The 26,778-nt window shown below is 40.3% G+C and overlaps 1 protein-coding gene across 1 annotated transcript; it reads right to left on the bottom strand.

The window, feature by feature from the left end:
- Positions 1-3,088: 3,088 nt before the first annotated feature.
- On the bottom strand, positions 3,089-26,148 carry LOC115199696 (carbonic anhydrase-related protein 10). The gene is made up of 9 exons (XM_029762010.1): positions 25,715-26,148; positions 23,549-23,623; positions 17,286-17,431; positions 8,589-8,774; positions 7,741-7,836; positions 7,528-7,600; positions 5,147-5,301; positions 4,830-5,004; positions 3,089-4,195 (listed from the first exon to the last, which is right to left on the bottom strand). Exons 1-9 carry the CDS (start codon positions 25,770-25,772, stop codon positions 4,173-4,175), a joined length of 987 nt encoding a protein of 328 aa, XP_029617870.1. The 5' UTR covers positions 25,773-26,148; the 3' UTR covers positions 3,089-4,172.
- Between the last annotated feature and the right edge of the window lie 630 nt (positions 26,149-26,778).

The raw sequence follows: 26,778 nt of genomic DNA, 5'->3' as shown, positions 1-26,778 counted from the left end.
AGCAATCTACACACAATACCACATAATGACAAAGCGAAAACAGGTTTTTAGACATTTTTGCTAATTTATTAAAAATAAAAAACAGAAATACCTTATTTATGTATGTATTCAGCCCCTTTGCTATGAGACTGAAATTGAACTCGGGTGCATCCTGTTTCCATTGATCATCCTTGAGATGTTTCTACAATTTGATTGTTGTCCATCTGTGGTAAATTCAATTGACTGGACATGATTTGGAAAGGCACACACCTGTGTATATACATATCCCACAGTTGACAGTGCATGTCAGAGCAATAACAAAGCCATGAGGTCAAAGGAATTGTCCTTGGAGCTCCGAGAAAGGATTGTAAAGGCTGTAACGTAACAAAACGTGGAAAAAGTCAAACGGTCTGAATACTTTCCGAAGGCACTGTATCCCCAAGAACCCGGACTATCTGCACTGCACTATTTTGCACTCTCACAGGACTTAATCCACACACTCACACTGACACTGACACTCTCACACAAACACACACAAACACACGCATACTGACGCCACACAAACACACATGTACACATACACTCAGAAAAAAAGGTGCGAAGTAGAAAAATATAGAGTTCTTCAGTTTGTCCCCATAGGGTTCTTCAAAGAAACCCGTTCTACCTAGAACCCTCAATAAACAATTCCACCAACCTTATTAGCCTTTAAAATCAAATGATCTATGATAATACATTACATATCACGAGGCCTTTCTTTGAGGGCCTAGTTATACCCCAACAGTGGTGTTAGGAAACTCCTGGTTACAGGTCACATCAGGCCTGCAAGTCACATTATGCTGGCTTGCAAAGTGATGTGTAATTCCTATTGGAATCCAGCCACTTAGTATATCCAACAAGTGGAATTGTTAAATCACCCACAACCTGCATTCAGGTTATGGAAGATTGAATACTGAGACCATCTCAATCATCTAAACTGGAACAGCCATCTCAGTAACGGGTGCAATAAATCCAATTACTAACAGATTGGATTATTTCAGAAAACTGTATGTTATTTATCTTTGTGTAGCATGAAATTAATCAACCAATCAATGTACATGCAAAAACACAGGTAATACAGTAAAATAAACTATTCTTAATCTCCCTGCAATAGAGCATACTGGGAAATATTATGTATGGTTTTATGTAGAACCCTTCTTGCCTTCCAAAGAATCCTTCTTGTCTTCCAAAGAATCGTCAAATAACCCTTTCTTCCCAAAACGGTTCTCAGGATGTTAAAGGTTCTAGGTAGAACCCTTTGCCTTACAAAAGAACCCTAATCTTCCAAATAGGGTTCTTCAGATCAGAACGGTTCTTGGTAGAACCCTATCCCTCCGCAAATAACCCCTTTGTAACCCTTTTTTTCTAAGAGTGTACACTCATCATATACGCTGCTGCTACTTAGTTTTTTTACTCTTATTATTATCTATCCTAAAGCCTAGTGACTGTAACCCTGCCTACATGTACAGTGCATTCAGAATGTATTCACACCCCCTGATATACACACAATACCCCATAATGTAAAAGTGGAATTGTTTTTATACATTTTTACAAATTAAGAAAAAATGAAAAGCTGAAGTCGCTTCAATATCAGTATTCAACCCCTTTGTTATGTTAAGCCTAAATAAGTTCAGGAGTACAAATGTGCTTAACAAGTCACATAATAAGTTGCATGGACTCGGCTATAATAGTGTTTAACATTATTTTTTAAATTACTACTTCATCTCTGTAACCCACACATACAATTATCTGGGTCCCCCAGTCGAGCAGGGAATTTCAAGCACAGATTCAACCACAAAGATCATGTAGGTTTTCCAATACCTCACAAAGAAGGGCACCTATTGGTTAATGGGTAAAAAATAAAAAAGCAGACACTGAATATCCCTTTGAGCATGGTGAAGTTATTAATTACAGTTTTGATAGTGTATTAATACACCCAGTCACTACAAAGATACTGGCGTCCTTCCCAACTCAGTTTCCGGAGAGGAAGGAAACCGCTCAGGGAATTCACCATGAGGCCAATGGGGATTTTAAAACAGAGTTTAATGGCTGTGATAGGAGAAAACTGAGGATGTATCAACAATATTGTAGTTACTCCTCAATGCTTCCCTAAATTACAGAGTTAAAAGAAGGAAGCCTGTACAGAATACACGTATTCCAAAACATGCATCCTGTTTGCAATAAGGCACTAAAGTAATAATGCAAAAAACATGTGGCAAAGAAATTAACTTTTTGTCCTGAATACAAAGCATCACTGACTAACAATCTCTGTATTTTCAAGCATGAAGTTGGCTGCATCATGTTGAGGGTATGGTTGTCATTGGCAAGGACTAAGGAGTTTTTTAAATTAAAATAAACAGAATATAGCTAAGCTTTCCAACAGACACTGGGAGACAAATTCACCTTTCAGCCGCACAATAACCTAAACACTAGGCCAATTATACACTGGAGTTGCTTACCAAGACGACATCGAATGTTCCTGAGTGTCCTAGTTAAAGTTGACTTAAATTGGCAAAATAATCTATGGCAAGACTTGAAAATGGCTGTCTAGCAAAGACCAATAACCAGAGCTTGAAGAATTGTAAAAATAATAATGGGCAAATATTGTACAATCCAGGTGTGCAAAGCTCTTAGAGACTTACCCAGAAAGACTCACAGCTTTAATCACTACCAAAGCTGATTCTAACATGTATTGACTCAAGGGGTTGAATACTTTGTGTTTTATTTTCCATTTAATTAAAAATAAAAATGAACATTTTTCTTCCATTTTGACATTAGACTATTTTGGTTTCGATCGTTTCCCTAAAATTACAATTCAATTCATATTACTTTGTCAAGGGGTGTGAATATTTTCTGAAGGCACTGTATATACTTACCTCAACTACCTCGTACCCCTGTACATTGATATGGTATATTGGTACTTCCTGTATTTAGCTTCATTCTTGTATGTTATTTATTTTGTGTTTTTATCTTCTTGTTTTACTCTGCATCGGTGGGAAAGAAATTGTTAGTAAGCATATCACTCTAGACCTGTTGTTGAATTTGACGCATGTGACAAATACAATTGTATTTGTTTCGTTGACACAAAACGAGGAGATTTACCCTATTTAATGAGAAATACAAGTCCCAGGAGAGAGCGCACACACACACACACATACAGTCATGTACACATGCGCGCACACACACACAAACCCACATTGCCTCTAACGCCATACACAGCTCTGAATCGAAAATGAGGATAAATAATTGATAAGGAATGCCTTGTGACTGCTTAAAGAATTTGCAGACAAATCACGTCCCATGCTCTATTCAGTGCTAGACAATATACAATTCTTAAACAACATATACTATATAGGCCTTATGTAAAGTGTTATTTTATCATAGATAATTCTCTGAAACATGTTAATTGGGCTGCTATCATTGAAATAAACAGAGTGAATGAAATTGTAAACAATTAAACAGAGAAAAGGCAAATGGCCCAAAATGGCTAGAAAAGTTTAGCAAATACAGTATAAAATACTGGATCTACCAAGTCTATGGCTAGAAGTGTTTCCTGACTATGTGGCCTGAACAGGAACATCTCGTGCCCTGGTGTTTTACTGGGGTCCAGAGTTTTTCCTGGTTAGGTCACATGGTCAGGAAATGTTTCTGCATTTGTGACATTTATTCAGTACACCTTTTGCTTGTGACATGGTTATGTAGAAGCTTTCATCACCAGAAGCACCCTCTTATCATATTCCGATTCTTAGCTTGTTGTTAGATCTGATGGAATGCTGTTGGTGGTTGTATCTGTGATTACATTTAGCTCATTTCAAGAAGTGTTGGTCCTTTGGGATCTTTGGGTACTCAAGTGAATCTGATGATGATGTCATAAAAGAGGTCCTCATTGTCTCCACTGCAGAGGTCAGTAAATGGCGGAGCCTGCTGAATTTCCTTACAGCCCATTTCCATAAGCTCTGTAAAATAATTACATTTGTGCAGCCTTAAAAGTTACACTTTTCAATCTTTCCTTGTCTTACTTTGCAATCTCAAACATATTCAAAAAACAGCCTCTCTGCTGATAATGTAGTATTTCCGCATTCAAATAAAGTCTTGAGAATCAGGATCCCATATTTAGTTTTTATCCTGTTGTATTGTACAGCATGTTCATCTTTTTCCTACTTCAGAAGCCACTGGTTTACTGGAAAGAGAACAAAGAGATGTGGAGGTTAGCATGAACTGCTTGAACTGGAAACACAAAGGCAATGCTTGAGACTTAGAACCTACTAAGAAACTGTTCATTTTGAGGGACGAGGCATTTCTCTATAGACATCTCAGAACTATAGAAGACTGAGCCTGTTAGCTTGCACGAATCTTGCCATTATCCTTCGACCTCTCATCAACAAGCTATTTTCGCCCACAGGACTGCAGCTGACTGGATGTTTTTTGTTTGTCGCACCATTCTCGGTAAACCCTAGACACTATCATGCGTGAAAAGCCCAGGAGGCCGGATGTTTCTGAGATACTGAAACCGACGCACCTGGTACCGACGATCATACCACGCTCAGTCGCTTAGGTCACTGGTTTTGCCCATTCTAATGTTTAATCGGACATTAACTGAATGCCTTGATGCCACTGTCTGTAGGAGCGAACTATTGAATATATTGAATTTCTAAAAACACAAACCGGTTTCAGAATGCAGTATGTGCAGTTTATATTACTATGACAAACTTGTTTCTCACAGTCTGTTTTTACCAATACCTGAATTTTACCGGAAAGTTTCAAGTAACCGTGTTGATTGAATAAAGATCCTAAACACATGCATTCAGACACACCTCGATACTGGGGCCTCAGGGCACGGTTGTTGGGGCAGTCCCGGCCCTGCTTGCTGAAGTTGATGTTGGTGCGGATACAGCGCTGTAGGAGAGGCTGGGCGGGCCGCGTGTTGTCACTCATACTGAGGAATATCTTATATGGCTCATTCTGACTTAGCAGTCGCAGAGAATGCATCTAAAGAGACGGAGTGAGAGAAAGTTGGACAGATAAGGTTTATGGTAAAGAATCTACAGTCTCAAATACGGCCAACTATTAAGTAACTTCTGTCAAACATGAGTTAATGTTATTATTGAGACTATGATCGAGGGTGGATTACCTGCATCTGTGTGACGTACACAGGTTTGTTCATGAGGATCCAGGTGGCTGTCTCGAAGCAGGGCGGGATAGTCATGGAGCCCTCGTATGTTATAAAACGTGTAGTGTCTGGATATAGATCTGCTATGTTGAGCCCCATGAGTAAGAATGCGTCATCTGGAGGTGGACCAAAACAGAGGTAATCCGATTCATACTGTACCATCCTCAACACTTTATACACTGTATTACAGAATAATAATAACACATTTCATTTGTATAGCGCTTTTCATTACAGTGTTATCTCAAAGCTCTACACAGGCAAAAAATAATGATAATAAAATAAATACTACAATAAAAACAAATCAAGGCAGGAAATAGCAATAGTAGGGTAGTTGCTAAAAGGATTTTTCAGATTAGGACATAAGAAAGACAGTCTGTAGAAATGTGTTTAAAGACCCGTTTTAAAATCTCTGATTGATGGAGCGGCTCTCAAATGGTCAGGGAGAGCATTCCATAGGCGAGGGGCAAAGGAGCAGAAGGCTCGGTCCCCCATAGTACGGAGACGTGTCTTGGGGACCTGAAGCAGTGGTGAGTTCCTGGAGTGGAGAGTGCAAGGTGGCTCATTGATATAAATTCTATCGTTGATGTAGGTGGGACTCAATCCATTCGAGGCTTTAAACACTAGGAGGAGGATTTTAAGGTCAATATTACAGTTGACCGGTACCCAGTGGAGTTCAGCAAGGATGGGGGTGATGTGGGCTGACTTCTTGGTCCTGGCAGGACTCTTCTGGAGAAGTTGTAGCCTCTGAAGTGATTTGGTTGAAAGGTCCCCGAACAGAGCATTGCCATAGTCGATCTGGGAGAAGATGAAGGCGTGGACGAGTTTCTCTGCATCTGGCTGGGAGAGTGATGGTTTGAGCCGGGCAATGTTTCTTAGATGGAAAAATTATGTTTTGCAGATATGTTTTATATGGGCATCAAATGACAGAGAAGGATCAAACTTAACTTCCAGGTTAGAGATGACAGATGGATGACTTGACCGTCACTAGTAGGGCAGATGTTTCCAGCACTGGTGACCTGCTTGTGTGTCCCAATAAGCATAGCCTCAGTCTTGCTGCTGTTCAGCCGGAGGAAGTTCTCTTTCATCCATGCCCTGATGTCATCCAGGCAGCTGCCAAGTTTTGCTAGGGCTGAGATGGTGTCTGGAATGATGTAAATATATACTTGGGTATCGTCAGCGCAGCAGTGGAAGTTGATGTTATAGACTCTGAGGATTTGGCTGAGAGGGAGCATGTAGATTAGGAACAGAATAGGACGCAAAACGGACCCCTGTGGGAAACCGCATGTGACTGTAGACTCCACCGATCTGGACTCTCCAATCGGGATGTATTGCTTCCTATTGGAGAGGTAAGAGGAGAACCAGTTCAGAGCAGTTCCAGAGACTGCAGTGTGCTCTCTGTGATGCCGCAGGAGGATGTTTTGGTCAGCAGTGTCAAAAGAGCACTGAGATCTAAGAGAAGTGGGAGGCTAGGTGATCCAGATTCTGCAGCCATCAGTAGGTCATTGGTAACTTTCACCATAGCTGTTTCGGTGCTGTGCAAGGACTGGAAACCTCACTGGAAAACCTTGTTCAGCTAATTGGAAGACGGATGGGATTGAAGCTGGTTTGCAATCACTTTTTCCAGTACTTTTGATAGGAAGAGGTTGGAGATGGGCCTGTAGTTGGATAAGAGGTCAAGGTTGGGTTTCTTCAGTAAGGGGGTGACTGCATCTGTTTTGACGAATGATAGTACCTCCCCGGTCAGCTGGGACTTGTAATACAGTATAACATCAAATTATTATAGTAATGGGATACAAATAAAAGGATGATTAGTGATTTATTTAATGTAATTCGTTTAATTTAATTAAATGAATGAAAAAGGATTGAAAATTAAATTAACCAGACTTAATGAAAAGCATAAAACTGAAAGAAAAGAGAGTTTGGGTAGAGGCTGTTAATACTAACTATAGCAATGTTACATCATTGTGTCTTTAAAGGAATGCCAAGTTTCGACATTCTGAAAGTGCCACAGAGTTAATTGTGTCGGTTAGAAACAGGAGATGACTCAAACATCTCTCAGGGTTGGGGGCGGTTTCTATTGTTACACATCTTATCTATTGAACCAGGAGGATCACATTTGTAATGTTGCTGATTAATTCAGAAGTTGGAATGAATATCACTCAATCTCTGATAAAGTCAATCTCTGGCAACCTTCCAATTAGCCAAATTAATTCAGTTGCTAGATATTCTTTTTTTATGGCGGATCCAGAAATGGAACTGACTACTATTCTATCTGTGACTACTGTAGATTTGACAATGTGTGTGCATAAACCCACACATCTTAAATGCCTGAGGGTGCTTACGTTTGTATGTTATTCTCGTGATGGTGTCTCTGTTCAGCATGCGATTCAGGAATACATTTGGAGACTCGGATATCTGAGAGGGAAGAGATTTAAAAGAACATAAAATATTCAGCATCCGCAGCACAGTCCCATGGGATTCTGAATATAAAGACCACTGTCACTACAATAGAACACCACAGAGAAGGAGATTGTCTGCATCAAGCACAAACGGACCTTTATGAATATAGACACAATTGCTACACCATTGGGGCTCTTGGCTGCCTCACTGTAGTTGGCATAGAGTTCCTGGTTGTAGTGTATAAGTTGCACCTGTAAGTGAGGCGAGATAAAGACAAAACAAACAGTGACTCCTTCATTTCCTGGTGTTAGACCATGTGAGACAGAAATGTGAATTTGTCTTGCACATGAAAGCATTATGTCAGATTAAACTAATCTTATCCATCCAACCCCCACTCGAAGATAAACTCAAGAAATTCAGGAATGTTTTACTTTGACACTTATCTGCTCAGTAGAGTTTGAATTTAGAACGGGATTCAGCTCTAATTATCTGGGCAGCTGCTTACTTTTGGCAAGATATCTTCCTCACTTAAAAATAGGGATTAAGGACTGGAAAGTGTTTGCTAAATCTAATTTAAATCGAGACAGACAAACTCAGTTTGTCACCCGATAAGTGTACTGCTTTTACTTTCTTGTCATTATAATATCGCCCTCCTCCACTGTAAAAACCCACTGCCATTTGTCGATCCAGCCTTTAATTACATTGTTAGGATGCAGATTGCTGATGCTCTTCTACCCCACCCTTCAAAGGCCCTGTAAATGTGATTAGTGGACTGAGTGATAGAGGTAGCTCAGCATATTTTATCATTATCCGTTTGAGGAAATCTTCCACACAAACCAGCCTCGGTAGGGCTGTGTAAAGCAGTGAAGCCTTAACTGTAATGCAAGTTTGATTGAATTGAGCTCTTAGTCTAATGAAAGCAACTTTCAGTGGATTGGATTGTTTATAGACACAACAAAGATAAAGATAATCCCTCTCGGCTCATTGGCTCGTTCCCTCTCACCTCTGCAGGGAAGGATTGTCCATTGAGCAGGTGCTCCGAGCCCTGGCCGTCCTCGCTGCCGAAGTGCAGGCGGATCTCCTCCAGCCGGTGACTGTAACCCAGAGGCCCACCGGAGATGTTCACCAGGTGAGCCTTGTCTGGCCGCAGCGACACGTGGCGCCCTGTGTTGTACATGGTGCCTCCCATCTGCACAGAAAGGAGTCAAGTGAGGTGTGGTGGATGTGTGGTAAAAGAGAAGGGGGGGCAAGTTTCTCACCTGAGAGACCTCTACAGAAGAGGAAATGGAGATAACTAATTTAATACACTGAACAAAAATATAAACGCAACATGCAACAATTTCTAAGATTTTACTGAGTTACAGTTCATATAAGGAAAATTAGTCAATTTAAATATTTAAAAACAATTATTAGGCCCTAATCTATGGATTTCACATGACTGCAAATACAGATATGCATCTGTTGGTCACAGATACCTTAAAAATAGGTAGGGTTGTGGATCAGAAAACCAGTCAGTATTTGGTGTGACCACCATTTGCCTCATGAACGACACATCTCCTTCGCATAGAGTTGATCAGGCTGTTGATTGTGGCATGTGAAATGTTGTCCCACTCCTCTTCAATGACTGTGTGAAGTTGCTGGATATTGGCTGGAACTGGAACACGCTGTCGTACATGTCGATCCAGAGCATCCCAAACATGCTCAATGGGTGATATGTCTGGTGAGTATGCTGGTCATGGAAGAACTGGGACATTTTCAGCTTCCAGGAATTGTGTACAGATCCTTGCAACATGGGGCTGTGCATTATCATGCTGAAACATGAGTTGATGGCGGCAGATGAACGGTCTCACCACAGTTTCTCTTTTTGTTCAGTGTAATTATTTATCATTTCCATTATGGGTAGAAAAAGAAATTGCACTTTCCCATTACTGCAACGTAAAATTATAATATTCTTCAGGCTCATAGTCACAGAATAATCCTTTGGGATGAGATTTTTAAAAGGTGGATTAAAATTAAAAAATGAGAAAATCATCTTCCAAATCTCATATCATTAAGGAAGCAGGTGAAATGAATAATAAACTGAGAAACCAACTCTCACGTTGTTTGAAGTGACACATCGAAATGCCCAACAGGTAAAGGAAGACCTTCAAAGCTTTGTTCCATTCTTTCATATAAAACTAGGATAACATCAAGACTTATAATGAAACGAGAGGGAGGTAAGGAGAAAAAGTGAAGGGAGGGAGTTCAGTGTTATGCCCGTGTAGATCTTGATGGAGTCATTTATCATAGGGTGATCCACTTAGTTCATTTATTCAGAGACAAAAATATAGAAAAAATACAGAAAAATATACACAACAAATACTGCCGATGGTTAAATGAAGTAGGAAAAGCAATATATTTCACTTGACATGTTTTTTTAATAGCCCTTTAAACAGGGGCCCGTTCTACTCCCTCTTAGTGCATAATGCATGTAATCAAATGAGCAAAATGGTGAGAGCTGAACATTAATTCAATTCCTCAACAGTGTTATGTATTATACCAAATCTTCCACTGACACCTATTCTAATTACTAGGCAAAAGAAGCACTCAGCAGGCACTGAGCTGGCACTGAGCTGGTACTGGGGCCAATACTTTGTGCATGAGAAGATGGCAATATGGGTTCCGAGTTGTAGGTTCTATTTTGGGGATGATATAATCTCTACTGTCTAATAAGCAAACAAATGTGATGAGGCCCTTTGGGATGTGATAATGAGGCTGGCTTGCTTTGTCATAAAAATATGTTTTCACTAAATCCACCTATTGTTCACCGAACAGCCTTCAAAATCCTTCTGATAAAAGTGGTGCCATAAAATCTGATTGACAAAGATATAATAAGAACATTTTGAGTACCCACTTAACAGTGCATTTAAGGTACAGAATGAGTACCTTGAATGAGTAAGTGTGTCCACATTTTTGACTGTTACTGTATATATATATTTTAAAATAGTTGCAGACATATTTTAGGTCATATTACATTTTTTCACAGGGTAATGATTTTTCTTTTTTATAGCAGCAGATGTTTAAAGTTTTTCAGTTCCTGTATTCATCTTGTATAGCGACCGACTATACTCTAAATCAGTGCTTTTATACTGGCAGGGTATGGTCACATGGTTACTCAATCAAACTAAATTAAATCTCTTAACATAACTTCAATTCATTAAGAGTAGCATCTTTCAAATGCTCTCCATAGGCCTACCTAACAGGCAGAAATTCTGCAGATTAATCTCAATTCCATTCAGATTCACAATGATCATTGATTATGACAACGCACAATGCTCTAGCTACCTTGAATGCAATGTATTTGGACGTAAAGTCATGCTAGAGGAGGAGCTGACACAATAACACTCCTGTTGACGGATTTAGCGATTTTGCTGTCCGCTTTAAGCATTCCCAAACAGCGCATAAAAGCTGCTTACCATGAGCAAAAATCCCCCCACGCTTCATTGAGTTAAAAAGGCTTGGGACTAATTGCTGTTCTGCTTCAGTGAATTGAGTCCAAATATTGAGGGCTTACATTTTGGGGACATTTGATTATAATTTGAAATTTGTTTTGTATCAGGTTAGGTAAAACTTTTCCCCTCTGCTGTACAGTGGACTGTCCCTCAGGCTTGAGAGATAGGTTCTGCAGTGCCTTCAGAAAGTATTCACACCCCTTGACTTTCCACATTTTGTTGTGTTACTAAGTGGGATTTAATTTTATCCTGAAAAACTCCCCAGTCCTTAACGATTACAAGCATACCCATAATATGATGCAGCCATCCCTATGCTTGAACATATGGACAATGGTACTCAGTAATGTGTTGTATTGGATCTGCCCCAAACATAACACTTTGTATTCAGGACAAAAAATTGCTTTGCGGGATTACTTTAGTGCCTTGTTGCAAACAGGATGCATGTTTTGGAATATTTTTATTCTGTACAGGTTTCCTTCTTTTCACTCTGTCAATTAGGTTAGTATTGTGGATTAACTACAATGTTGTGGATCTGTCCTTAGTTTTCTCTTATCACAGCCATTAAACTCTGTAACTGTTTTAAAGTCATGGTGAAATCCCTGAGCAGTTTCCTTCCTCTCCGTCAACTGAGTTAGGAAGGATGCTTGCATCTTTGTAGAGACTGGGTATATTGATACACCATCCAAAGTGTAATTAATAACTTCAGCATGCTCAAAGGGATATTCAATGTCTGCTTTTTAATTTTTTTTACCCATTTACCAATAGGTGCCCTTCTTTCCGAGGCATTGGAAAACCTCCCTGATCTTTGTGGTTGAATCTGTGTTTGGAATTTACTGCTCAACTGAGGGACCTTAGAGATAATTGTATGTGTGGGGTACAGAGATGAAGTAGCCATTCAAATATAAAGTTAAACACTTATTTCCCATAGAGTGAGTCCATGCAACTTATTATGTGACATGTTAAGCCAATTTTTACTCCTGAACTTATTTAGGCTAGCCATAACAAAGGGGTTGAATACTCATTGACTCAAGACATTTCAGCGTTTCATTTTTACTTAATTTATAAAAATGTCTAAAAACATAATTCCACTTTGACATTATGGGGTATTGTGTGTAGGCCAGTGACATAAAAAATCTAAATGTAAACAATTTTAAATTCAGGCTGTAACAGAACAAAATGTGTAAAAACTCAAGGGGTGTGAATACTTTCTGAAGGCACTGTACATGTCATACCTCACTTTTATGCAGAACGCAAGACTCTCCCATTATTATATCAATGAAAAGTAAGTGCCTTGCTCAAGGGCACAGCAACAGATTTTTCACCTAGTCGGCTCGGGGATTCTAACCAGTGACCTTTCGGTTACTGGCCCCACACTCTTAACCGCTAGGCTACCTGCTGCCCTCTAACTGTGGCCTTTATACTCTGAAGTGAGCTCCTCTCTGTGGGGAAACTCATTCTATGCAACGAGGCACGTCTACTGGCTCTCGGGGGGGGGGGGGGGGGGACAGTGCCCCTGTGACAACAATTTTGGACCCCCTTGTGGCCCCCCTAAATGTGGAGTATGAAATTATTTTTACATAACAAATTTTTGCTATCGTTCTTTTTTTACATCTGTTATTAGACAGTGGCAACGCGGAACACTAATGATTATGAACATGGTCTTTTGCCTGCTAATGCCTGCAATGCAGTGAAGAAAACGATATGACAACAATAACATCTAATGTAACTGGCCCCTCTAACAGTACAACTGGCCCCAGCTTGGCCCCCCCAGTTGAAATGGTCTAGAACCGCCACTGCTGGCTCTGTTTCAAAGTTGGGATTTTACTGAACTTCACACACACTCAGCATGAGATCCACAATAGTTGTATAATGGAGAGAATTGTGTCTCTGGCTAAACACGAGCAGCAGAGAGAATCTCCAGTAAACACACGTTGACAGAAACACTGCCTGTTCCTGGCAGTTCAATGCAGTTGGGGTGGTAAAGCAACAGAAGGCATGTTATTTGTTCCGCCAACACAGTAAGGTTACAATATGCAAAATAGGTACACAGAAATCCTCACAAAATCGTGCACGAGAAGCGCACCAGTAGCTCCCATTTTGGCTGGTTGACCATCATTTTGCAACATGAAAGACAAAATATGCTAAAACGTCTCAGCCAATAAAGTGTGTTTTCTAAATTCCCTGTTCATGGTGTCTGTTTGAATGTTATGTGGACCTCAGACAGCCCCTAAACATCTTTGTTAAAGGGATTCTCAGTACTTTTGTATACTATTTAGCCAGTAGTTCTGAAAGTAGCACTCACGAGCCAAAAGAGGACCCCGAAAATGATGTACTGCAGATACGTGCACGTCATTGCTCTAGCTCTGCTGTGTGGCATCAAGTGCATCTTGCTAGCTGTCACTCATATGGCGAGGGGCTGAAGCTCATTGGTTGAACTCAAATTGCTTAGGGGGCAAATGTAGGGAAATGGTGCAGCACAGCTTCCAGAAAAACAGTTGCTTTCAACTATGGATTTCGTGGATAATTAAGGTAAAACGGTAATTCTGCTCATAGATTATGCGTTTATGAACTACATATTGACACATCCAGCCCAAAGATGTACGTTTAAAAAATAATTCCTACTATGCGGTGCATTTTCTGTCCCCAGGAAATATCACTTCTTATTTGGTTTAAAATGTGGATTCCAAAAGACTTGAAATATAAGGTCAGGTATCCTTTACCTTAAAAACACAAACATATGGATCTTGAAAGAAAATTCCTTTTGAATTTTTTTTTTTAGTGTGGATGTAGGCATTTTTGCTGTGTCCCTGGGTGTTATTCATCAACTTCCAGGAGAAATATAAGCCATAAAATAATGGAAGGCATGTTACTTTCTCCGCCAACACAGTAAGGTTACAACAATAGGTACACAGAAATCCTCACAAAATTATGCACAAGAAGCGCACCAGTAGCTCCCATTTTGGCTGGTTAACCATCATTTTGCAACATGAAAGACAAAATATGCTAAAACATCTCTGCCAATAAAGTGTGTTTTCTAAATTCCCTGTTCAGGGTGTCTGTTTGAATGTTGTGTGGACCTCAGACAGCCCCTAAACATCTTTGTTAAAAGGATTCTCAGTACTTTTGTATAATTTCTATATTTTTTCATTATTTTATAGTCCTAGTTAAATTCTCTCTCAATAACTTTCTTCCATGATTATTGTATTTATTATAATTTTATTTAATCCTGTTCAAGTGTTCACCATTACGATATTATATACTTTATTGTACATTTAAATGGAAATTCATTCTGTGACGCCAGAATATAAATACACAACACAATATACTACATGCAGTACAAAAAACTGGAAAGTTAGTACACAAATCACACATTTACATTTCCACATATTCAAAGTCTCTGTGGCCTACTGACCAGCCGTGTATTGGGCCTGCATCTGTCCTATATCCCACTGTTCAGCATCTTGCATCTGTCCTATGTCCCACTGTTCAGCAGCCCTATGGCTGATGGAATGAAACTTGCCTTGCTCCTATTCTTACTGAACAGTGAGACCCTTAAGCTCTTTATGCTAACTCAATCTTGCTCACTCACAGAGCTATGGGTAATTTAGGCTCCAAATGTCCACCCTGCTAGGTTACACCCTGTTAGGATTATGCACCTAACAGGTTGGAAAATGCACCAACAAAAAAAAGTGCCTGAGCTTGACCAATATGTTTTTCTGAAAGTCAAACTGGTAGAATACAGAAAGATCCAAAAGGCACCGCAATGTAGGAATGAGTCACCAAAGTTCCGGAGCATGTCTTTAAGTGGTGACACTCCATGTGAAGCCTGTCAGAATGATGAATCCTCCTGTTATTTGACCCAACACTCACCTCACCCACCTTACTTATCCTTTAGTCTCTGTCACTCCTAAACCACTTTGTACTCCCTCCCTTCCTTGAGGATTCAAAGTCTGGGATTTGAACATAATTGAAGCTGTGACAGACTGAGGACATTGAAGTCCTTCAACCTTCGAAAGGAACTAAGGTAACTTTTATCTTATCTCAAACTTGTCTCATGATAATAGCAGGCTGTCAATTTTCTGGATAAACAAAAAAAATAAGGATATTCTAGCCCTGAATTACATTACATGAAATAGGTTATGCTGTATAATTGCACCAATATTTTCAAAGGACCAACATTTCCCAACTGACAGTTTTGCTCATGGGTGCTTTGCAAAATGCCAAGTTGTTGCCTACTAAATGTTTTCTATGAGCAACTGTTTGAGCTTTACTAGGGTAAGTTAATGAGAAACCTCATCTTCATGAGCGAATTTGGTGACAGTGTGTGCGAGTGAGTATGGCTTTGTGGACATCATGGGAGCAAGTGAGATAGGAAATGACTAATGTCCTGCTATTGACTGTCGCAGCATCCAAATCATGACTAAATGTCAACACGTTGAAGTCAATTCAAAGATGCTGTGAACAGAACCATTTATCAAGCAAAGGCTTCTCACCACAGTTTCATGTTGTCTTTTTTCATGACAAAGATTGCCACACTAAATCGCTTCTTCGGATGAATTGTCTTAATCAAGTATCTAAAATGCAAATTGCTATTCAGTCGCTGCCTGAGCATACAAGTTGAAAATATTTCCCTAATATTCAAGTGAAGTGAACAAATACACTTCCGTAAAAGTGCAGTTTTTGGAGTGCAGCAACTGAATCTTATCGTTTGATCTTTGACCATAACAAGTCTATTTCACACTTTCTCTAACAGTTAAATGTCTTTACAAAACAGTTTCCTCAGAATCTCAGCATCCCCTCCACCTGAAGTTTTCTGTGGTAAAGTAAGACTCCTCCATAAGGTCTAACATCCCAAGTGCTTAATAACAAGATGGAAATTAATTTACACAACCACCTTTTTCAAGCAACCGTCTTTCATCAAGCTGTAAATCCAAGCTCAATGTTAATCAGGAATAACATGTATTCTACTTGTGTGTGAGCTGAGTTTGTTTGTGTGTGGTGCTGTATGTAGTGTGTAAATGGCACATGACAATATTTAAAACTAAAATAGTGTATACATCTCAACAAATAGCTGCAAGAAAAGAGGCGGTTAACTGGGAGAGTAAACATGTCCATCTGTTGATGGACATATATCTGGGAGTATCGAGTAGACGAGCTGTGGCGAATGTAAAAACATCCTGGCTAACTTCATTTGTCCCCTCTCCCACAGTCCTCCCACAGACACACGCCAGCACAGATGGCCCAGCTCTCCGCGCTCTTGCTCAGCAGATGCACACTAGCATTAATCATAAAACAAGACTTACAAAGACAATTTAACCCTCTCTTACATGTACCGTTCTTTGCCAATCCTCCCTGGCTCCTTGTGGTATTTTTCTGATTCAAACAAAATGAGAGTACGATTCATGGGAACCAAATGTTGGGGGAGGGGGTGTGGGGGAGGTGGACTGTCTTAATCAAAGGTTTATGTCCTCTGAAAATTGGCCACCACATACCTTACAGTAAGTCAATTTTCATTCTTACACAACACTGCAAAGAAGCAAAAGATACATAAATAAAATGTAATTGCATCACATAGGCTCGGTAATAGTTAAATTGTCCCCATTTGAACTACAGTACTGTGTGTAATTCTGTTGTCGTTCTCATTTTACATGATTAGGGATTTCCCCTATTCCCTAGTGGACCTTAAGCCCTGTGGTGAACAATGGCCATGCCCCCTTGTCCCCAGCTTGCAGCTTGAGCTTGTGGCATCCTGCCAACACCCTTTGATAATGTTAGTGAAATCCTACAATAAATACTATCTGCTATATGGGTCATTTGATGGGATCGGGATGGGAGAGATTCAGATGGCAATTGTGAAAGCAGAGCATGATGTACAACTAAAGGAGAGCCATGGGGGCCAGATAGCAGGGGTGTTGCTAGTGGCATTTAGAAAATTCAACATGTCTGTGTAGTCTAAACAATTCTGAAAGAAGATTTTTACATTTGATATTACTTCATACTATAAATCTATAAATTTTAATTCTGTAAACAGAATTTGTCCCACCTACACCTTGTTTTGATGATGGCTGAGCATACTAGTCCTCATTACACATTATAAATATAATAAATATATAAATATAATATGAATACACAAGTCCTGATGCCCTTCAGATCTACAAGCTCAAGAGTCATCAGTGAGTTCAAGATCAGGCTTTCCACAATCTTCTTACCTTGCTGCGTCCGCCTGTGTTGAGACGTAGAGGGGTGAGGAAGGGGTCAAAGATCATGTGACTGGTCTCGACGTTGACCGGCGACTGCCTCTTTCCCATGGCACACAGGTTCCAGGCGGAATTCACTAGCCCCCAGAAGGATGGTACTGTGGACAACAAGCACAGTGAGTTCAGTTTCCTTTATCATGTGGATGTCTAATATCACGTTGATGTGTGAGATGACTAAGTTCTTAAACAGAACTTGGACTATCAAAACTTTGACAGGAACCACTGAGTAAGGAAACGAAGTAAAGATATCCCTTTAAAGTCCTTGCCTTACTGTAACCGAAACAGCAGCAGTTAGAGTATGGAGTATGCCATCAGCACAACATTCCATATTATGATTGTACAGTACTAGGAAGAGCTATTTTGAGAGGAGGGCACGTGAGTAATGCCAAAGTTGATTATGTATGTATGTATGTAGATCCTACTATGGATTTAGATAGAATCCCTCTATATCAGAATCAGTTTAAATGCTTCCAGAATCTGATTTAAGATCAGCTGAAATAATCTTAGTTATCCCTCCCTTGTTACTTGCACATGACAGAAGGGACTGGGGAGAACCCATCCTCTCCTCTTAGTGTGGCTCAGAGCCTGGCAGTGGCACAGGAGCAGGGCAGCTGTGACAGATGTGGCAGGCCTCAAGAGTGCCATCACTACCCCTTTCTGACAAGCGTGATGTCACCCAGCCGTGATTACATCACGTGGGTCGGCTTGAGTGGAGAGGGCCGCCCAGCTGTGAAACAGATGAGGGTTCAGGACTTTTACACTCTCTTCCTTAGCACAGGGATTAGAGGCTGATACTCATCTGGACTGCTGGACGGAGACTCCTGGGACAACCAGTACTTTTTCATTGCTCTTAATTCATGGGCAAGGGGCATGCCTTCTGGGCTTCTGGTTAAGGACTATCAGATCAGCGCCACAACCCCTTATAGATATTTCTACAATAAGAGGAAATCATGACTAGGAGTCAATTTCAGAATTAAGAATCAGCTAATGAATCAGCTAGTGAATCTGCTAGTGAATCAGCTTAAACTAGCAAATAAGCAATGGATTAGGCACCCTAAGCTGATCAGTGACCTATATTACATGCTGATATTGGCCAAACTACTCTTAATGCATGATAATGAAATACAGTAGATGAGGATCTGGAATGATGTTGGAATTTCTGAATTTCAGCAAAAATCATGTTGCATATCTTCCTGCTTTCTGAGCCACCACATTGTTTACCAGTTGTAGCTGCATGTGTAGTGGGTTCAATATAGTGTTAAAAAAGCCCCAATGTTTAGTAAAATGATCACAAAATGAAGCCTAGGCATTTTTAACTAAACTATCATTGTTTTAACAATTGATCCAGGGAGAAATTGACACTGTTGTTGATAGTTTCGACGGCAGTAATTTGACAACAATTGTTACTTTTGCCAAAAAATGAGGTAATGTGACATATATAAAAGCCTTTGTGTCCTAAAACAGTGATGTAAGTATGTTGTAATCCCACTCAGTGACATTTGGTGAGCACAACAGTCAGAGGAAAGAGAGGATATGTCAAACTGAGAACCATGCTCAAAGGAAATATAAGATAGCATTACACTCAACTCATGGCAATCTAACTGTTGCATTAACTTGTTAACCACTTTAATTGCTTATTGGTTTGGTGGAGGAAGAGCGATAAAAACATCTAAATAAATGACGAGGCATTCATTGTTAAGGATGCTTCATAGGGCAGATTCAAACCAACGTTATTGTTTTGGCAGCGAAAGGTGCTTAGAGGTGCTCCTAGACATTACGGAGGCTGAGCAGGAAAGACAACAATTTCCATTAGAAAACTCAGCTAGAAAAGTATAAGTATGTCTAAACACTCACGTGTGAACTCACCCCCTTTACCCATGCTGCCTAGTGCTCATGATCTCTATTCCAGTACAGGTATATTCTTGGATCAGGTAGCAGGTGCATGCAGCAGGTGCAATGCAGTATGTCCCAGCCAAGAGCTGAAAACCAGACCCTACAGTACAACTACCTCTAGGGAGACTTCACAACACGTGTTGGGATATGCAGCTAATTGAAGTCTAGAGGTTTTTTTCCAGAGCAAAATAATCAGGATATAAACATAACGTTACAGAGAACAAACAAAATTAGAACCTAAATGTCAATGGGTCTGGAGAGACCACTAGGACTGAGGCCGGGCCAATTCACAGCAATCACAATTCACAAAATTCACTCTGATTTTAAATCAAAATGACCAGGGAAATCCTCCCCTCAGATCATAGGGATTACATTTCCAATTTTAGAAGCAGCGTAAACAAATAAGACAAAATTGGGACAGGTTGCCATCTATTGAACCTGCTGGACTGTGCAGAGACACTCCTGACTCCAGGGTAATGCCTTCCTCAGGTCCTGTGGATATAATTAGAGTGGAGGAATAGCTGATGATCCATCATGCAGTTAACATCAGAGAGCAGATGTCTTGGGACGTGAGAGAACTACAGATGGAACTACAATTAGTTCAAATAACTTTGTGTTGCAACTGCAATATTGTCTGCCAAATACTAGGACACGGCAGACCTTTTCACACTCAGACAACCGACTCTTGAAAACTATAGGCTATGGAGTGTGAGACAATCAGAGAGTGGTGCTGTAAGCCAAGGGGTAATTCCATGGAACAATTTATTTAAAAGGCAGGCGGGTGTTTTGGGTATTGGTGGGCAGGTAGCAATACCAATTCCAAAGGAGTAGCTTGACAATGTACAACAACTAGCTAGGTTTCCATCCAGTTGTTGACAGATTTTCATGCAAATATTCTAAAATCTGTCTAAAAAACAACATACACATTTTCTTACCAGAAATGTTTCCATCAAGTAACGGACTTGTTTGAGGATAAAAGTCTGTGAGTGATGACGTAATGCACATAAAAATAACTTTTGCGGTTAAATTTCCATGTACTGAATAAAAAAATACAGGTTAGATGGGTTTCCATTACATTTTCAACTCTACCAATGGAAAAGGTCGAATGTAAACCTGGTTACTGACAAGCTTCTGGTTTGACAGGATAATATTCCTAGGTCTAGACCTTATCATCATAGAGGATTTAACACCATCTGCTATAGGAGGTTATTTTGCTCAGCCCTCAAACAAATCAAATCTTACTTTGACATGGCAAGGAGGAATAAGCCACTGCTTTTCTGACCTTTCCTTTGAGCATCTTCCTTTATCATAGCTGTAAATTACTTGGCTGGCTCGCCTATAAATGATTTGGTTGTTAAAAGTCTTAAATGTCAGCCATAATCTAGCACCTTCACATAATGTTTTAGCTTTGAAGACAATGGTGTAGCTAGTGTTACTCCAATACCAAACCTTTCCGCTCATCCTCCGGCCGCCGGATTGTGATTGCTGTGAATTGGCCAGTCCTCAGTCCTAGTGGTCTCGCCATACCAGGTAGAAATACAGCAGCAATATGCTAGAACATATGTACGTTCATCACATTAGTCGGTGGGTGGGAAAAGGAGGAAGAGGGGCTTAACATTATTATAGCTCTGAGTGAGAGCGAAAATGTAAAGTGCGGGTCCTGTGAATATGGCCTTTTAATACCATTAGAAGATTATTGAGAGCATCGTAATCATAATTCTATTCTAGCCTCTTCCCATTCCATTTAAATTCCCTCATTACTCTTCGCGTGGGAGGGATTCTGTTTCTTCCTTCTGCACTTCTTTTTTGCCCCTTAGAGTCTTTGCAAGGGCGTCTGTGTATGTGTGTGAGAGAGAGAGAGAAAGAGAGAGAGATAGCTGGCTGTGATCACTAACTTGATGACCTACTTTCCAAGACTGCAGCACATACAAATAATAATACAGAGTTATGCTCCTGTAAGAATATACAGAAGGAAGGTGATACCTTTGTTTCTGACAAAAGGTTCAGTTGAATTGAAATCTGTATCAAAAAGTTAATGGGCCAAGGCATAATTGCACTCTTCTTGAGCCTGTTTAGATCAATTCGATTTCCTTTCTATTTCAAAAAGTCAAGTATTTAATTAGATGGTGCCAAATGTACATTCTTGCTGTAGAGTTTCCCATTTTCATCAAAAAGGGCTTGAGGCGAATGAATGTACAATAGCAAAAACATCCCACCAACTTGGCTTCCACCCATATGACACACAGCACATACACAGAGTCACTGTCACTTGCAGTTGACTGTGTGTGGATGTCTCCTCTCCTGTGTAAAGGTCTCTGTGGTGATAGACAGGAAGCTTCCCTGCAGCTAGGCTGAGAGGCTGAAAGGGCTGATACACTAGCAGGAGGCATAAAGTAAAAGGTCAGGGAGCATCCCACAACCTTCTACAAAAGACTTCCAAAGGCCTCTGTGTCACCTGCTGTGCTTATCTGTCACAGCTAATAAATAGGCCTTTCTCCTCCTAGCCCTGCTGCCCTAAAGGAGAGGAGAAGAGAGGTTGAAACTAAGGTAATCCAAGGTAATTACACATGGAGCAGTTGAGGACAGTGCTGGCCCTCGAGGCAGTAGTTTCTGCTGGTTTCAAATATCCTTACATGAGCCCACTGGCTCATTCAAATGTGCACCCTTCCTTGAGGCCCACATTGACAATTGGGGTGGGATGATACCAGTATCGCGATACTCGTTAGTATCGTGGCAAAGGAAACAAAACACAAAGCGGATTTAACCTTTTTAGGAAAACAGCGCTAATGTTGGAAACAAACATCATTATGTTGTCCTCCAGAGCAGGCCCAGCTCCAGGATAAAGTGACTAAGGGAGTCACGACTTCCGCCGAAGTCGGTCCCTCTCCTTGTTCAAGCGGCGTCCGGCGGTCGTCGTCACCGGCTTTCTAGCCACCGCCGATCCACTTTTCATTTTCCATTTGTTCTGTCTTTGTCTTATCACACCTGGCTTCACTCTACCAATCACTTGTTTATTATTTAACCCTCTGTTCCCCATGTTGTATTTGTGAGTGGTTTTTATTGTTACGTGGATTATTTGTCAGGCGTTGCACTTTTGTTTTAGACCATGTTTTTGGCACTAGTATGTTAGTTGCTGTCATATGGTAACCGGTATTAAAGTGCGCCTGTTTATTATACTCTGCTCTCCTGCACTTGACTTCGCCTCCCATATACACGCCTTACAAAGGGGGCAGTTGAAATCGGTGAGGGGGCTACATTTTGGGGTGTTCTTGCATTGGAATTATATTGAATTCTGCTTGTCACGCTATACCAAAATAAACATAAAGTTCAAATGCAGAGACGCCCAGATCATTGAGTGCTTTTAAAGTGACAGGTTGGGGCGAAAACTGTAACCTATCTCCGCTACGCTGTATCAGTATAAAATAGGGGCCTTCTAGCAGTCATAAGGACAAATATTCAGCAAGAGGCAGGCAGGTAGAGGTGAAAATGAGTGTTGTATTTATTTACACAGCACTGGGGTTTCAAAGATGACAGTGATATTTACAAATATATATACAAAGTTCTGGCTTCAAAATGTCAGCATTCAAAAGAAAATGAACAGTAAACTGGTAAATGCAATTCAATAAACCAAAAGTTCTTTATCACAAGTGTTGCGCAGTTTGTGAGCTCTCCAAACAACGTTTCCACATGAGAAATGGTATGAATGTATAATTATATTTAATGTTGTATTATTGAAATGTTACCAGACTACACTTGACTACACAGTTATATTGGTCATTCATCCTTCCTCATTGAAAAGGTCTGAGACCTCTATTTTATTTATTGTGCTGCCATTCTTCTTCTGTATACTTGTATGTCTGTGCTCCCCTTGATTATGGAGTAAAGAAGCACAGGGAGGGAGGAAGATGGAGAGAGGGCTGTGATAAAAATGTCATAAGACCTGCAGTCAGAACAGTAGTGAACCTGAAGCTCCTGCTGCAGAGACAGAGAGCAGAGGAAGCAGCCAGCCCATGTCAATAACACTGCCCAAGAGCAAGAACGTTGGTAACCAGCGAACCCTCCTGGTTAACAACAAATGTTCCCTTCCCAAAACAGAGAGGACAGTTTGGTCTGGCTTTCTGTTACAAAACAACCCACTGGAAAAAAAACTGGTTGAATCAACATTGTTTCCATGTCATTTCAACAAAAATAATTCAATGTGATGACATTGAATCAATGTGGAAAACTGATTGGACCAACTCCGTATTTAATAGTGGGCCATGGAACACCAAGGCTTTGAGTTCATGTGATGTCAGTGTTTGTTCAAAATCTAAAATACTTACCTGGAACAAAGCTCCCTTGGACAGCATCTTTGTACGCCCACCAACCGTCATGAATCTTTGGTGAAATTAGCTGTGCTGCAGTAGGAAAAAAACAAAACCACAGTAACTAACATGTCGCTGAAAATGATCATCAACTCACTTGTTAGAACACTATTAACTTTCACTTCTTCTTAAGTCTAATATTACCTTTAAAGAGACAATTAGAGAGATTAGAGATAAAAACTGAATTGAGGCCCTGGCTTTTGTGGTCAGCCTGACCACATTAAAGAGACGTACGGTTTGGAATGTTCAAGTGGATACCTCCATTTAATAGGAGATGTTACGTTATGGTACAAATAGAATAATGGTCTGGTTAATAAGACAGAAATGAAAAGTAGGGAGGTTGGTGCATTGCCAAGGGAAGTCGGGTGCACAAGCATTTCACTACACTCACACTAACATCTGCTAACCATGTGTATGTGACCAATAAAATGTGATTTGATTTTGATTAGGGGTGCTGAGGGTACTGCAGCACCCCCTGAAAAATCTGAAAAAATAATTCCAATAAAGCAACCAAAGGTTGTGTGTTCGAGTTGGGTCGGGGACAACTGTAGCATTTAAGCTAACACTTTCCCTAACCTCAAAGTAATTTTACTGACCTGCGACGTAAAATCTCCTAACCTTTGTCCTTACCACAAATGCTAACAAAAGAACAAGCAGCCTGTAATCAGAGCAAGACATCTAATACTTCTTTATTTTACCTTTATTTTACTAGGCAATTCAGTTAAGAACAAATTCTTATTAACAATGACGGCCTACCGGGGAACAGTGGGTTAACTGCCTTGTTCAGGGGCTTAATGACAGATTTTTACCTTGTCAGCTCAGGGATTCGATCCAGCAACCTTTCAGTGACTGGCCCAACGCTCTAACCACTAGGCTACCTGCAGCCCCATTTGTCCTCCAAGATGCATTATACATTTCATCATACAATTTGTATGATATTGTACGGCCGGGTAAGACATGTGATACTACACGTCCCCCAATTCGTATGATATTGTACAACAGCTATTCCATTCATAACATAACATGTCATACAAATTTAGATCCCCAATCCTATGAATTGCCCTGAGGCCAAGTTGTTGTGGTACAGGTGGTAGAGCACCTGCCTCTGCACCACACAGGATTTGAGGATCCTGCCCCCTGTCAGTTTTCCTCCTTACTCTCTTGCTATATTGGTGGCAGGCAGCAATGGGATCATTCCGGAGGTTTCTAGGGCGCTGGTTTGCAGATGGGCTCTGTGCAAACGGACAAGTCTCGAAGGGAGAGAATACTGAAACACTGTTTATGTGAGTGTTCTACTGCCTCTATCCCAGGCCCAAGGTTTTGTGGTACATCACTTGACCTCTGCAATGCTGGATCTTGGGGTCAAGCCCCATGGTCAGATGTTCTTCCCACTAAACATCATGTCAGCGGTCATGAGGGTAAGAACATCATTTATTGCTGTCTGGCAGATGTAAATAAGAACAGAAATTAAACATACTTGAAAAGTTCCATCTATTGACAAATTAGTCTCTGTCATAGCTTATTTTCGGACAGAGGCCTCCAAGGATGTAGACAAGATATTCTATGTGTTTGCGATGATGTAAGATGTGGGTAATAATGATATCCATGCAACATGTAAAGAGCATCTGTATGTGGAACACGCCCAATGTTAAATCTAATCTCAGAATCACAAATTTGACAGGCGCAAAGAGATTTTGTAAAATGTTCTCTCATTTGTACCAATCTGGGGGCGGGACAAAACAAATCTATAATCCTAAACACAAATAGCCTATTATATAATATTATGACTAAGATTCACGAGAATGGCTAGATAATCAACGATTACAGTAATTGTGTTGCCAACTCACGCGCAAGTGGAGTAAATATGTGCTTTAGTGACCTTTAAAGACTTGTCATGCTTAAACCTACACTGAAACAATTATTGGTAGACAGCTGCAACACCCGTGCCCTACATTGCACGGTTTACAGTAGCAACTGTATCACCAAAAGAAAACTATTCTGTATTTCCTTATCCAAAGACATTTAAATGTGTCACAATATTCTGGGGTTTGTTCAAGCCCTGAAGTTGAGCTCATCACTTCATCTCATGTATTCCATTTAATAACCGCAGGCTTCAAGGCTTACCTGATGTACAGATGAAATATGCTTGAAAAATCAAAAATATTTCCCAAACGATATGCATTCTTCATTCATTCCAAGTTAATTTTGCAAAAGCTTAAATATATTAATTGTAAAGTTTGAGTTCTTAACGATGACAAACTTTGATGAGGCATTTTCCCAAATCCGTCAACTATCCAAGGTGTCACATTCAGAGTGGTGCGCGCTCTGCCAAAATGGTATGTCAAAAGAACGCGCGCCAAAAACCACTACCGCTCAAAACACGTTGTAATGTGATCCATAAAAAAAATATATTCTATAATTACGACACGATGCCGTCGTTCGCTTCGCCATTGAATGTGTTTGAAGACCGAGTACAAACTAAAGCTACATGACTGGCTATCTTTGAGTGGACTCAACTTGTCACTGCGTGCCGCAGACCATCACCATGAGCAGACTGGTCTCGTGGACTAGACGTAACATAGTAAACGTAAGTACGGGATAATCAAATTAGAATAATACTGTATGTTTGGTATGCTTACATAAGATACTAGGTTACTTAAGGCAAAAACGAAAGGAGAGTGGTTGGTTGGTCGTGGTGCATGACGTGGTGGATGAGTGACGTCTAGCAACCCAAAGGTTACATGATCAAATCTTATCACAGACAGCTTTTGCATTTGAGATAATTAGCAACTGCTTACTTATTTTTAGGTACTTTGCAACTAGTCAGTAGCTGTGCATGGGTAATATCACTGAGGAAGCCAAGGCAGTACAAAAGCCATATTACAACCTATGTTGTGATAATTGCGTTATTTGCTTTATAAGCTATTCGTTCATACGCCACCGTGATATCAAATCAAAAATCGAATTTATTTGTCACATACACATGGTTAGCAGATGTTAACGCAAGTGTAGCGAAATGCTTGTGCTTCTAGTTCCGACCATGCAGTAATATCTAACAAGTAATATAACCTAACAATAAGGCAGTGACAACAAAAGACAACAGTCACACAGTGGCAGAATAAATTCAAATACACATATGTTAGTTTCATCACAAAACCGGAGAGCAACATCTGTCCTGTGAAGTCCAC

Source organism: Salmo trutta, chromosome 1 (genome assembly GCF_901001165.1).
Source record: "Salmo trutta chromosome 1, fSalTru1.1, whole genome shotgun sequence".
Classification (NCBI taxonomy): domain Eukaryota; kingdom Metazoa; phylum Chordata; class Actinopteri; order Salmoniformes; family Salmonidae; genus Salmo; species Salmo trutta.
Note: the sequence above shows the minus strand (reverse complement) of the source record. Positions and strands in the feature narration are given on the sequence as shown.

Coding starts and splice junctions, on each gene's coding strand:
- LOC115199696 (XM_029762010.1), bottom strand. CDS start 25,772: ATGCATATCGTTTGGGAAATATTTTTGATTTTTCAAGCATATTTCATC. Junction 8,775..17,285: donor ACACAGGCGGACGCAGCAAG/GTAAGAAGATTG, acceptor CTTTCTGTGCAG/ATGGGAGGCACCATGTACAA. Junction 7,837..8,588: donor GACAATCCTTCCCTGCAGAG/GTGAGAGGGAAC, acceptor CCTCACTTACAG/GTGCAACTTATACACTACAA.